The sequence below is a fragment of the Diospyros lotus genome, chromosome 1, assembly GCF_014633365.1.
Source record: "Diospyros lotus cultivar Yz01 chromosome 1, ASM1463336v1, whole genome shotgun sequence".
NCBI classification, from domain to species: domain Eukaryota; kingdom Viridiplantae; phylum Streptophyta; class Magnoliopsida; order Ericales; family Ebenaceae; genus Diospyros; species Diospyros lotus.
The window spans coordinates 42066476-42080020 of record NC_068338.1 but is presented as its reverse complement, the minus strand read 5'-3'; the positions used below and the strand labels follow the sequence as shown (position 1 = coordinate 42080020).

At 38.6% G+C, this 13545-nt stretch overlaps 3 protein-coding genes across 3 annotated transcripts; all 3 read left to right on the top strand.

Moving 5' to 3' along the window:
• The first annotated feature begins 189 nt into the window (after positions 1-189).
• Positions 190-3405, top strand: LOC127788894 (serine carboxypeptidase-like 18). The gene is made up of 12 exons (XM_052317570.1): positions 190-734; positions 856-1001; positions 1102-1304; positions 1397-1499; positions 1594-1631; positions 1717-1818; positions 1908-1994; positions 2078-2227; positions 2319-2390; positions 2524-2762; positions 2854-2908; positions 2992-3405. Exons 1-12 carry the CDS (start codon positions 610-612, stop codon positions 3073-3075), a joined length of 1404 nt encoding a protein of 467 aa, XP_052173530.1. The 5' UTR covers positions 190-609; the 3' UTR covers positions 3076-3405.
• Positions 3406-4002: 597 nt separating this feature from the next.
• LOC127788882 (magnesium transporter MRS2-3) lies at positions 4003-10591 on the top strand. Its single transcript, XM_052317544.1, has 6 exons — positions 4003-4482; positions 6306-6542; positions 6688-6816; positions 8640-8803; positions 8904-9150; positions 10033-10591. The coding sequence occupies exons 1-6, from the start codon at positions 4057-4059 to the stop codon at positions 10318-10320; spliced, it is 1491 nt and encodes a 496-aa protein (XP_052173504.1). The 5' UTR covers positions 4003-4056; the 3' UTR covers positions 10321-10591.
• A 145-nt stretch (positions 10592-10736) lies between these two features.
• LOC127788963 (uncharacterized) lies at positions 10737-11661 on the top strand. The gene is made up of 3 exons (XM_052317686.1): positions 10737-11069; positions 11166-11212; positions 11312-11661. Exons 1-3 carry the CDS (start codon positions 10889-10891, stop codon positions 11441-11443), a joined length of 360 nt encoding a protein of 119 aa, XP_052173646.1. The 5' UTR covers positions 10737-10888; the 3' UTR covers positions 11444-11661.
• Positions 11662-13545: the final 1884 nt, after the last annotated feature.

Genomic DNA, 13545 nt, shown 5'->3' with positions numbered 1-13545 from the left:
ATTATAAAACGATAATAATATGATAATTTTAATTTTATGTTAATTGTCGACTACCTAATTTAGACTTGACGAAAAAATATAGATAAAATTATACTTCTATAAAGGCTACAAAAATATTATTATTATAACACATTTATGTACTTAAATTATATCACTAGAAATAAAGTTACATCTTTTGATGATTATATAGAGCACAAAACTGTTATTATGTACTTAAAAGTGCGGTCAATAAGATTAGACCATTGATCTTCATTTGGAAAGGTAGCTTGCAAGTCACATGCCATATGCTGATATATACCATATCCTAGCTGGCTAGCCTACCCAACTTAAAATCTTCATTGGCCATCTACTAAACGTATATATACATACAAAATTCTATATGCTGCAGATAATGAATGGAAAGTTCGTTCACTTTTATGATCAAAGTAACCACTCACTTTCCACCCCCATCCTTCAATTTGAAAAACAAGTAGATTCTTGACTTTAAGGTGGAGCTACACTTTGCTGGACCAAACCAATTCTGCCCCCCAGTCTACCATTCCATATAAGCTGCTTGAAACATAAATATGCAGCTGAAGCAAAGACAAAAAACTTCCAACATTTTCAACAATGACGAGTCTCTGCATTCTGCTCCTCTTGGCCCTCTCCGGCGCCATGGCCATGGCTGCCTCTCCCTCCATCGTCAAGTTTCTGCCCGGCTTCGATGGGGAGCTTCCCTTCAAGCTAGAGACAGGGTGACAACACTTTCCATCCATTCCAACTCGCCATTTTTGTTTTCTTCATTTTCTAAGTGGAGGCAAACAAGTTAGAGCTCACATGGATGATTTTATTTATTTTTTGGGCGCCCGCGTGTAGGTACATTGGCGTGGGCGAGATCGATGAGGTGCAGCTGTTTTACTATTTCGTCGAGTCTCAGGGGGATCCCTCTAACGACCCTCTCATTCTATGGCTCACTGGTGGCCCTGGCTGTTCCGGTTTCTCTGCACTTGTTTATGAAATCGGTATGTATTCTGCTATTATATATAAGGTCATCGTATGAGGCATGTCGATGTTGCGCCTAAGAATACTGTCTTATCCTACTTGTCTTGTGCTTTGCTACAGGTCCACTTTTGTTCAAAGTTCAGTCCTGGAAACCTGGGACATTACCTTCTCTTAGGGCAAGCAAAAACTCATGGACAAAGGTCGCCAACATTATATTCATAGATCAGCCGGTGGGAACTGGATTTTCCTATGGCACAACAGCTGCTGCTTACAACAGCTCCGACACCGTAGCCGCGGCACAAGTCTACAAATTTCTCAGAAAGGTCAGTGAAAGCTAGATAGTATCTACAGGCTACGGCTAGCTAGCAATAATTTGTCTTTGTGAAGTTCTATCTGGACTTGTTCTGTCAAACAGTGGTTGATGTACCATCCAAAGTTTGGAGCAAACCCTCTCTACGTTGGTGGTGATTTGTATTCAGGCATCACTGTTCCTCTCCTCGTTCAAACAATACTAGATGGTATTCTGTTTTCGTGGGAATTAATTGAGCATTTTGAGGTTGGGATTCATAAAATTATGTTACACTAAGCTTTAATAATGCATTGGAATTGCAGGCATTGGTTCTGGCTCCCTCCCAAGGATGCAACTCAAGGTGTGTAAATTGTACGAGGTGTTACTGACTAATCTATTTTGCCTGCAACGTGTAAGAATGAGACAAGATTTAACCATTTTTTCAGGGATACTTGCTAGGAAACCCGTTAACAGATGATTTCATCGATGCAAACTCAAAGATTCCTTATGCTTTTCGAGTTAATCTGCTATCGGATCAACTTTATGAGGTGATTCTAACGTCCAGTTTGCTTCCTTCCCGTTTGTTGTCTTCGAATCAGTTCTCAAGTCGTCTACATTTGCTCTAAACTTTCTGCAGGATGCGGAATTGAATTGCAACGGAGACTTCGTGAACGTAGACTTCAACAATACTAATTGCGTGGCAGTGCTTCAGGGAATCAAAGAGGTAATCGGAGAGAACAAACCAAAAAGCAAACATTTTTGCTGCAAATTAGATGACAAAAGTATGAGATGCTGTTCACTTTGCAGAACCTGCAACTGATAAACGAAGCACAGATTTTGGAACCTGTATGTGCTCTAGCAAAGCCGAAAGGAGAGGGGATCCAATGGGGGGCTGAAGAAGCTGAGTTCACGGACTCCCTCATTTTACAAGATATCATTCCTGAATTAACTTGTCGAGTAAATCTCCAATCTCGTCCTCTCTCTAGCTCCACACCCACATCGATGAATTGAAGCTGACATACATAAATCCAACTTGTTTTCGTTGCAGAGTTCCAGTTGGATGCTGTCCTACATATACATGAACGACGAAGGGGTTCAAATGGCTCTTGGAGTCAAAGAGGTATTTGTTAGAATTTTTGAGTCTTAAAAAAAAAAAACAAAAAAAACAGAGCTGTTAAATCAGATATATATATATATATATATTATAAGGTTATGGTATGGGCTAAGCACTAATTATTCTGGGACTCCTGCAGGGCACTATGAACAGTACTTGGAGGCGATGCGCGAAAAGCCTACCATTTTACGAAGAAGACGTGTCGAGCACAGTTGCTTACCATAAAAATTTCACTAGGACAGCTCTGAGAGCTCTAATCTACAGTGGTGATCAAGCCCTGTCCATTCCATACCTTGGTACCTTGGAGTGGATTAACTCTCTCGGAGTCCCCATTTTTGACACATGGCGTCCATGGTTTGTGGATGGCCAAGTTGCTGGGTAAGTACAGGATTCATCATCACCAACCCAGGATCTAGAGTTTGGGGTTAGAACGAATATCTATTCTAAATTTTATGTATTGGGCATACAGGTACACACAGAAGTACGAGAAGAATAGCTATTCTTTGACCTTTGCAACCGTTAAGGCAAGCATGATTGTGGGATTAATTTTTTCATCAACATCATCATTATGTTTTTGTTGATTATATATGGTGTTTTATGCAAGCAGGGAGCTGGAGAAACTGCACCGGAATACAAACGAAAAGAGGCTCTAGCCATGGTTAATCGATGGTTTGCAGGCTATCCCGTGTAATTTGAGGAGAGTTGTTTTGTCTTGAAATTATTATTATGAAGCATAATTTAATTTGGTTGAGACATTAATGTGTGTGAAAGAGAGAGAGAGAGAGAAGAAAGAGAGAGAGAGAGCTAGTAATTGTTATCTGTAGATGAAATAATAGGGGGACCTGGCCGGGCCTGTAGATGTATGTATGTTTGCAGGCAGCAGTAACTTTGAAGTTTGAGGTGCTAGCTAGTTAGTACTAGTAGGCTAGTAGCTAGCTATTTATCACATTAATTGATGTTGTACTACTGCTACTAGTGCTGCTCTTCCTTCCACAAATGAATGAATGAATCCATCAATCAATGCCAGTGGCTTCTCTCCTCCATTTTGGAGTGCAAGTGACAAGTGCGATCCATAGCCTTATTTTCTCCACTTTTGTTTTCCTTTAATTAAATTAATAAACCTCCTGCAGTTAGGGCTGAAACCTGAATTATGGATCCATTCAAACGGGTCATAATTTCATTTGGCCAATTCAATTCAATTATTGAAGGACTACATTAAATATTAATTAATTAATGGTTTGGTTTGACCAAATTAAATTAAATTAAATTAGTTGAGTTGACCCTTTATCAATAAAGTATTAAAATAATATGAATTAAAATAACCCTTAAAAAGTCTGAAGGTATAATTATTTACTTGATTTTTTAAAAAATAAAAATTAATTCAACCCAAATTTAAAAATAAAATAATTAATTTAACCTTAAATCAAACTATGAGTAATATCAATAATAAAAAATAATAATAAAAACAAAAAACAGAAACAGTGATTGAATTTTTTTGTTTCAACTTTCAACTTTACCTTTCTAAAATTAAAAAAAAAGAAGAAAAAGAAAAAAAGAATAACATCCAACGGCCACTAAAGCTGCGGGTTAGGAAGATATCCTCGCATTGTAATAATGAAAGTTACAGCGAGCAAATTAATGAGTCTTCGGGGAGAGAGAGAGAGATGCAACAATGATGAGGGGCACTCATCCGCCGCCGCCGAAATCGGGCTTAGCGCCGCCAGAAGATGACGGCGACGCCGTCCGAGCAGCGGCGGGGCCAGGCGGAGTTGGCCTGAGGAAGAAGGCGGCGGGGGTGAGGCCCTGGCTGCTGCTGGACGCCACCGGCCACGCTCAGGTTGTGGAGGCCGGGAAGCACGCAATCATGCGGCGGACAGGCCTCCCCGCACGTGACCTCCGAATCCTGGACCCGCTGCTGTCCTATCCCTCCACCGTGCTGGGCCGTGAACGCGCCATCGTCATCAATCTGGAGCACATCAAGGCCATCATCACCGCCCAGGAGGTTCTGCTCCTCAACTCACGTGACCCTTCCGTTATGCCCTTTGTCGAGGAACTTCAGCGCCGTATCGTTCGCCACTACCACGCCAACAACTCTCAGGTCTCTCTCTCTCTCTTTCTCTCTCTCTCAAAACTGGTGAAAACTAGAATTTTGGATTCATTCTGATGTGTTCGGTATTGCTATAAAAGTGAAGGTGTTTAATAATTACTTTCTAATTTGCTCTCTTTCTTGTGATAACTTCCAAATCAGTTTCCGATCCACGCACTTATTTGTTCCATTAGCGTAAATTTGAGGTGTCTAATCCAATTTATTCGCTTAATTAATATATATATATATATATTTTGTCTTCCTGATTACAAAATTGGAACTGGCAGCAGCCTAATCATGCACTTTTTCCTCCGTTAAAATTGTTGAAGAGTGTATTGACTAAAAACGAATTTGGAGATGACATGATTATCTGAAGCAAATTACCCCCAAGAAAAGATTATCTGAAGCTTGTACAAGTTTGTTAAACAACTGATGATAGGAAACACGGAAAACAAAAAGCTATCTTGTCTGATTCAATTATTATTGAATTATAATCAAATGCAATCATCATTAAGCGGGCAAATGATTTGCTTACTGCTTTCACATTTGCTCTAAAGTTGTGAGGGAAGTTATCAATGGCCTAGGTGCTTAAGTTGGAGGGAGCTAGATTGATCTAATTTGGAAGTTATGTAATTCTTCAGACAAATGGGAAAACAATCTCCTAGAGGGGGAAATGAAAGACTATGATGGCCATTAAAGAGAGGGAGGTAGAGTGCCTAAACTTTTGAATTTGAGTTCTAGAGAAGGTCATTGGGTTTGGGAGTTTATTCACTGAGTGTTTGGGTATATGAGCACGGATCTCCATGAGGTCTGGGAATCCGTAAAAGCAATGAAGCTCCTTTATATAGGTGAGGAGCGTTCACTTAGCATTTGAATTTCAACCAAGTTGATTATAAAAAGGACGGCCTTATCTAATTGGTCATCAAATGGAACAAAAAATAATCAAGTGCATTCCTTACTGAGTTGATTCTTCCATTTTGGCATGCCTTTGGTTTGGCCTAATGCGTTAAAAGGGAGTTAAAGGCACAATGTAAGGATTTCAAGAAAACCCTACTTTGTTGTTTGGTGTATTTCTCCCAGTTACCAGCTAAAGTATGGGTTCCGCCTTCCTGCCAAGGTGAAAAAGACCATCTAACTTAGTGCTACTCTTAATTCTAAAATCTAATTTGTTGTCTAAAAAAAATCTAATATCTAATTCGCAAGTCTTTTAAGGGCCTGGCTTGAAATGGCTTGTGCCTTAGACCAAGGGTATTCAAGGTAGAAGGATGCAGGTAGATTGCCAAAGACATAGTCTTGCTGATGGAGATACTGCATAGTTCTCTTCTGGAAACATTACTTGAGGGAATTTATCGAGCTTATGTTGAGAATCATTATGAGGAGATATTCTGAGGTGATAGATATATCAAAGAGTTAGCTTCAGGAAGCGAAGACAGGTTCCAAAGAGTCCAAGAGGTTTTGGCTAAGGTGGAGCACCATGTGCATTTTCCTTTGAATGAGTCAGTCTCCTTTGAGGCGAAGCTTAAGGAAGTGGAAATGCCTTGTGAATGACCTTACTAGGTTGGCTTGTGAAACTTACACAAATCTGGCATTGCTGAGTGGTGGACTGTGTCACAATTGGAGATAGTTGGAGTATCATGTGGAGAAGGCATGATACATGCATCCACAAGGCTAAAGTATCAAATTTCTGATTTTGCACTAAATTAACTTCTTTTTTTTGGTTGTAATGCCTTTTGGGTTATGTGCTTTTTAATCTTCACAATTTTTAATATATCTCTGTTATTTATTTCAAGCATTGTTGGCTAATTATATCATCTCTTGTGTTTCTGACTGAAAAGGAGGGTGTGGTAAATGTTGACGACACAGCCTGGAGGAATTTGTATGATCTGGAAGAGCCACATTCAATGTCAAATAGCCCTCAGAAGTTTTCTGGAGGTTTCCCAGGAAAAGATGAGGAAAGTAAGGCAGATGGGAAACAAGCTCTAGAGAACCAAGATGGATTAAAAGCACTTCCATTTGAGTTTATTGCTTTAGAGGCGTGCCTTGAGGCTGCTTGCAGTTGCTTGGACAATGAAGTAAACTTATGAATCAATTAATTGACTTATTATTTATTTTCACTATTGCTGTTGCTATCATCACTGTTGTCATGATAATCATGTACATTTTCTTGCTCTCATATGTTTCTCTCTGGCATTAATTTTTCTTGCAATTTTAATCCAGGCAAGGACATTGGAGCAAGAAGCTCATCCAGCCTTGGATAAACTGACTTCAAAAATTAGTACTCTTAATCTGGAACGTGTGCGTCAAATTAAAAGCCGTCTAGTTGCCATCACTGGGCGTGTTCAAAAGGTAAATGGTTTATGTTGCACTTCTGTTTCTCCCATTTACTTAGCATTCAGAGTTCTGATTTATTAGCATTTGTTTCAAGATAGTCTAATTAGGCCCTGTGAAGAACACAGAGGTTGGGAAGTATCTTGAACTTTCTTGCTTCCGTTTTAGTTCTACTCTATATTATATATCTCATACTGATATACAAGGCAATTGTTGAATTCATGTTGAAGAAGGAATTCTGTTCTTCAGTCTGTTACTTTTGATATGGTAAATAGAAGGACAAAAATTTCTTTCATTATCTCAAACATGACTTCTGCCTTGGTAAAACTGGTCAAAGCTTGAGTGTTTTTTTGTTTTTAGTGCATTCAAATCCTTGGCCCATTCATTCCAGCAACAGAGTTTTGGTGGTACTTTTGAGGGCATTTAGTTGGTCTAGATGTCCTGACTCCTGAGAGCATGCTTTTTCATTCTAGCAGGGCATTTGGATGCCACCCACCATGTTTGAATAGACAGTCGGAATTCTGCCAAGCTTGCCTACCTGACTTTGGATTGTGTCCTTTGAGACCAAAGGCTCTTCAACCTCTTGGAACGTATAAATATTTTGCTTTGTGATTATTTAGTTGATTAATCATTCAAAACTATTTTTGTGTTCGCTAAGCAAATCTATCACATTCACAGTTTTGAAAAGGTCAAAGACATGATATATGAAAGTGACAACAAGAATAAAATACATGCCATTTATATACACCCTCATTATTGCAAGTCTTAATTCTTTAGCTAGAGTGGGCTACATGAGTTTTAGCTCTCTAATCATCTTTACCCATGGCTGTATTTTTTGCAAGGCATCATGTTCTATATCATGTTTTCAAAGATTTTTCACCAAGTTTTTTCTGATCTCTATCTCTTTTACTATAATCTTTTTGGTTTTTCTTTGTTCATTTTCTCCACCTTTCTTATAGGTGTGTCTTTTGGTTTTCATCTCGTGTTTCCAAACCATATTAATTGTGTTTTGTACAACTTATCTTCAATAGAAACTATTCTAATCTTATTATAAATAATTTTGTTTCTGCACAATATTATCATTTGCAAATAACATAACATACACCAAATCAACCTTTCTTGAATGTTCTTCTGAGTTTGTCCATCAATACAACAAAGAGATAAGGGCTTAGTGCATACCTTCAATATGATTTAATTGTAATTGGAAAAACCTCAATATATCTTTCATAAGTTCTTACACTCATTTTTGCTTGATAGTACATGTCTTTAATAAGTTGCATGCAAGTAATCTGAGCTATTTTATTCTCTAAATCTCTCTAGTTTCATGAAGACATTGACCACGCCTTTACTTTTACTAAACATACTTCCTATACATTTGGTTTTCAACTTGCTTAATTTGAAGCATTTGAGTTCTAAGGCATCTTTCCATAATTTGGGTTTAGTATTTAACACTATTTTTGTCTCATCTACTGAGTCATCTGCAAATAATGTTAGGTAATCAGCTCTGATACCATTTGTTAGGTAATCAAACTGGTATCACTTGATGCTGAATTAAACAAACACAGAAATAAATTCTGCAACACCCACACAAGATCAAAATTATACACACAGATTTAGTGTGATTCAGCAAATTACTTACATGCATGGGCAAAAATGAAACAAAATTTGCTATGTGAATAATGGGTCACAAAAGAGACAAACCATCTCTCTCTCAACCTCAAAAATTCCAATACACCCTACCTACCTTCAGCATATTGATCTATGCTGCCTGGTCTATTTACTAAATTTCCTTTTATTCTGTTGTAATGCTTCCTGATGAAGATGGATGCGTTCTTTCATAGGTAAGGGATGAATTGGAACATCTACTAGATGATGATGAAGATATGGCTGAGATGTATTTGACTGAAAAAATGGTACAACAGCACCTTGAAAATTCTTCTCAATCATCTATAAGTGAGCAAGATGGCATGGACGATGATGTTCTGCAATCAGACATGGATGACAGGCATGTAACATGGTTCCTATTGCTCTAGTCCTTCCCTGCAGGGTTCCCATGTCTTGTAGCCTGATAACGTGCTCTTAAATATTATTTTGTAATACTCCAGGATTCCTACTGAAATTGCATCTGAAGGTAAAAGGGGTTCCACCAGTTATGTAGGGGATCTTCCAAATATTGACAACCCCCATGAACATTTGTATGATTCATCTAATGTAATCATCAGAGACAGTCATGGGACTCGTACGAGTACCACCCGTAGTGCTATAAGCAAGAATCTTGATGTGGAGGAGCTTGAAATGCTCCTGGAAGCATACTTTGTCCAAATTGATGGTACCTTGAATAAACTCTCCACGGTATGCACCTCAACCTTCAACTTGAGTTTCTTTACATTTTCTTGTCAATTTAATTGCATGTAATTGCGGTTAATGATTCCTTTTGTTTTTGTTATTTTGATTTTTTAATTGTTGCTCTTGGTTAAACTACTTAAAAGGGAAAATGCTAAATAACAATTTATTTGCTGGAACAATAAGAAATAGGCTGTTCATTTAATTGTGGTGAAACAAAGTAGAAAGGCAATGGCCTGTAAAATACATAATTTCTGGAAGGGAGTTACTAATACTGCTTTCATGTTTGATTCTTTTAAGTCTTTTAAGCCTTAACTTCAATGAATTAACATCTGATTGATGCAAGTTCATCAAGAATGAATTTTAGGGTTGTGTAAAGCATTGAATTTTTGGAACTGTTTTCTTCAAGCATTTTCAGGCTTTCTGTTACTTCTAAGTAGTTTAAGACGAACTCGTGATGGATTTGAAGTGTCAAGCTGAAAATGTCCTTTGGGATATGCCTTCACAAGTCATTATCAATCTGGTGGGCACTTGTATAATTTTCATAGACAACACTCAGTATCCATCAAAAGTTGGGAGACCAGATTTCGTGGAACATTTTTCCTGTTCCCTGAACAAGGATTTGTGCAAGGGAAAGAAAAGACAATAAAAGGAAAATGGATATTAAACATGTGAAAATACATAATCATAAATTATGTCATTTTCTTTCCCATTAATGATCTGTTCCTGATTCATGATTCTCAAAGAGAGAGGGGTGAAGAAAACAAAGAGAATAGTTTTGCAGCGGTCAACAACACCCCAACGTTGTTCTACTCTTGAAACATTTTGTTTTTTTCCAATTAAACACATTACTGACATGCAGCCGTTTATCCTTTTGGGTGCTCTTCGAAGCTGAGGGAGTATGTGGATGACACAGAGGATTACATTAACATCATGCTGGATGACAAGCAGAACCATCTCCTTCAGATGGGGGTCATGTTAACAACAGCAACCCTTTTGGTGAGTGCATTTGTTGTGGTGGTTGGAATCTTCGGCATGAACATCAAAATTGATCTCTTCAAGGAAGAATACGCCGGGATGCCACAGTTCTTGTGGACTGTCGGGGGCAGCGCCACTGGCAGCATAGTCTTGTATGTGATTGCTATCGCCTGGTGTAAGCATAAACGCTTGCTCGAGTGACCGAGCGCTGTGCCCTTCAGAGCTGTTTGTTGTACAACATTATTCCTGAAAAACTGATGTGTGTTCTTAACATCGATATAAATTCCTGAAGCAACAGTGGGGTTACCAGAAACTCATAATTTGGAGTTTTAATCCTTCAGTGGCCCGACAAAGTGCTTCTGTTTAAGGATTCTGTGAAGCTGTTTGTATAAGGGTGGGGTATGCCATCATAAAACATAACTGAGCTTGTTCATTAGAATTATGGGTTAATTTTGAATTTAGTCTTTTCAAATGCGCAACTCATTATAAGTGGTTATAATTCTCTTCAAAAATATTGTCATCCGACAATCTCGAAGCTTAATTTTACTGGGCGTTCAACTTATGTATAAAAAGAGTTATTTTTGTAGCATTATAGGTGTAGATATCGTCTCACTTATATGTACTTGCGTAGACAACATGGTTGGACTGGATTCACTCCAAAGGAGGACCCACAAATAAAAAAGAATTCTTCTCTCTTTTCCAATATGCCTAATCTTCATCACAAACTGGTGGCTCAGAGAGAGAGAGAGAGAAAGAGAGAGAGCAAAAGATGGCTCTAAGAGCAACTATAAGCAGAGCTGGTTCATCTAATGCAGCACCGGCTGAAAGAAGAAGAAGAAGACCAAGGATACTGGAATTGGGAAGAAGGAGCCTCCTCCTATCATCAACTGCAGCTGCTGCTTCTTTGCAATCCAATAATAATGAGTCCGGGAGGACTGAGCTTCTTAAGAGTATTTTCCACCTTCAAAGCCTCCAATTTGGTACCGCTTTCTAATCTCTCGAATGGATATCTGAATTCTATTAACTTGGAAACTTGTCATCATCAGGGTATCTGAAGAAATCAGAAGAAAACAAGGCCAAGAATGACAAAGAGGTAAAGGAAACCACGGTGGTTGCTTCACAGCTTTTGAGCATCCTCTGATTTTATGCCTTCTTCTTCTTCTTCTTCTTCTAATTCTTCTTGCATGAACAGAGATTGGACAGTTATTACAAGCGAAACTACAAGGATTACTTCGATTTTGTGGAAGGTTCTCTCAAGGGGAAGAAAGAGCCGCTCACTGAATCAGAGAAGGGAATTCTTGATTGGCTTCGAAGTAACAAATGAAAGATGAAGCAAGCAGAGCTCCCCATCAACTTCGTTTGTTCTTCACAAGTTTGGTTGTGATGGAGTGATTACATTTGAGATTCTCTCCCTTTATCGTCATTAGATCTGGACTCTTCCGTGAATACGTTTGTTCTTAATTTTGTTTGATTTGTTACAGTCCACTGTCTTGTATCATCCTAATGTTCGACTAAATTACAAGAACAGGATTGTTTATTGTCTCCCCAAAGCTACTACACTTGGTACACATCACATATTTGGTTTAGTTAGCTTGTTAGAAAATAGATTGTAATTAATTTTGAGAATTTTCTATTAAATTAACTGCTACTCAGTGTTTGTAACTAACCAGTAACCAATCTAGAATGAAAATCTTGTTTTAACGGAAGTATATGAAGCATGCCTCCACCTCCACCTCTCAACAGAAAACATCAACTCAACAGAAAAGCCCAATCAACAATCAAACAATTTTCCTGATAAAAAAAAAAAAAAAAGTTATCTCGTCTGCTGCATAAATTCAAAAAAGAAAAAGAAAAATCAGAATTTGTTCCTTAGAAAACATTCAAAACAATACATTTCATCATATGTCAGCCTAAATGTCCACAAAACATTAATTATTGGTGCATCGTATGTCAGCCTAAATGTCCCCAAGTCATCTCGTCTGATCAGTTAGTGCAGTTTGCGAATATCAGTGTTGATTATGCAAAAGATGTCTGACGAATTAGATGGTGCAGTGGGCATGTTTGTGATTTTCATCTCTATTCTATTTCACCTGCATTCTTTTCCATCAATGTGGTTGGCTTTACATTTAAGGGGCTGAAATTATGTTATGGAAATGCTTTAATTGTATCACACAAGTTTCGAGAGATTGATGAGAGATGTTCGGCCGGCTCACAACCTCTTCAGAAAAGAGTCTTTCTCAATGTTTTTGGAAGGAAACGTTGAAGAATACGAGTCTAGTGATTTTGAAGTCGGCGGCTATTAAGTGGTGTGTCTGAAACAAGTTCTGATTTTGCTATACTTATACTATAGAAATAAGTAATGGCATAGAAATTGAAGTCGTTTCAACGGGTTTCAGGGGATTGTGCCTTTATCCAAATGAAGAAAAGTAACGGAAATGGTCACATATCCCCCTACCCAGTCCCAGTTTTGGAGGGATGCACGTAAGCTTCCTCCTGGTTGGGAGGTTTATGTGCACTTCAAATTATTTGCGTTTGATCAAATACCCGACAAGTACCGAACTGTTCAAGATATCCAATTCTCGTAATTTGTCTACATGTCTTCTATTGTGATATGGAGTTTTAGTTGCATACACGTTTATGTACATGTTGAAAGGAAAAGTGAGATGCTTTCATGCCTTGGAAGATTGAATTGGGTTTTTGTAATAGCTTAGGTAACCACCTTCCTGCCTAGCCAACATATATAAGCCCAACATCCCTTCCTGGCTAGCCGATGTGGGATTCGCCAAGATCATTTATCGGCTGCTACGCATCGGGTCCGCCCCCCTTCGGACACGTGCGCCCCCGCACGTGTTGGCCCCAACATTCGGTACCAGAAGGTCGGCTTTGATACCAACTATAACAGCCTAGACAACCACCTTTAAAATATTGTTATCTAACCAGCATATATAAGCCCAGCATCCCCCTCATGGCCAGTCGATGTGGGATTCGCCAAGTTCACTCACTAACTGCTAAGCATTGAGTCACCACCAACTTCGTATTAAGGGATATGACATCCCTAAGACTACCTTTAGGACTCGATACGACCATTATGAGTATTTAGTAATGTTTTTTGGCCTTACGAATGCCCGCGACAACATTTATGGACTTCATGAACAGAGTATTTAGACCATACCTTGATCACTTCGTCATTGTGTTTATCGATGACATATTGATTTACTCGAAGAGCCAAGAGGAGCACAAGCACCAACCCAGGGTAGTGCTTCAAACTTTGCGAGAACACAAGCTATATGCTAAGTTCTCGAAGTATGAATTTTGGTTGGACAACATGGTGTTTTGGGCCATGTAGTGTCCAATGAGGGCATCATAGTAGACCCTAAAAGGATTGAGACCATGGAGAAGTGGCCTAAGCTTAGTTCAGCTAGTGAG

Coding starts and splice junctions, on each gene's coding strand:
- LOC127788882 (XM_052317544.1), top strand. CDS start 4,057: ATGATGAGGGGCACTCATCCGCCGCCGCCGAAATCGGGCTTAGCGCCG. Junction 6,817..8,639: donor TCACTGGGCGTGTTCAAAAG/GTAAATGGTTTA, acceptor GTTCTTTCATAG/GTAAGGGATGAATTGGAACA. Junction 9,151..10,032: donor CCTTGAATAAACTCTCCACG/GTATGCACCTCA, acceptor TGCTCTTCGAAG/CTGAGGGAGTATGTGGATGA.
- LOC127788894 (XM_052317570.1), top strand. CDS start 610: ATGACGAGTCTCTGCATTCTGCTCCTCTTGGCCCTCTCCGGCGCCATG. Junction 1,305..1,396: donor TCTACAAATTTCTCAGAAAG/GTCAGTGAAAGC, acceptor TCTGTCAAACAG/TGGTTGATGTACCATCCAAA. Junction 2,763..2,853: donor GTGGATGGCCAAGTTGCTGG/GTAAGTACAGGA, acceptor TTGGGCATACAG/GTACACACAGAAGTACGAGA.
- LOC127788963 (XM_052317686.1), top strand. CDS start 10,889: ATGGCTCTAAGAGCAACTATAAGCAGAGCTGGTTCATCTAATGCAGCA. Junction 11,070..11,165: donor GAGGACTGAGCTTCTTAAGA/GTATTTTCCACC, acceptor TGTCATCATCAG/GGTATCTGAAGAAATCAGAA. Junction 11,213..11,311: donor AGGCCAAGAATGACAAAGAG/GTAAAGGAAACC, acceptor TTGCATGAACAG/AGATTGGACAGTTATTACAA.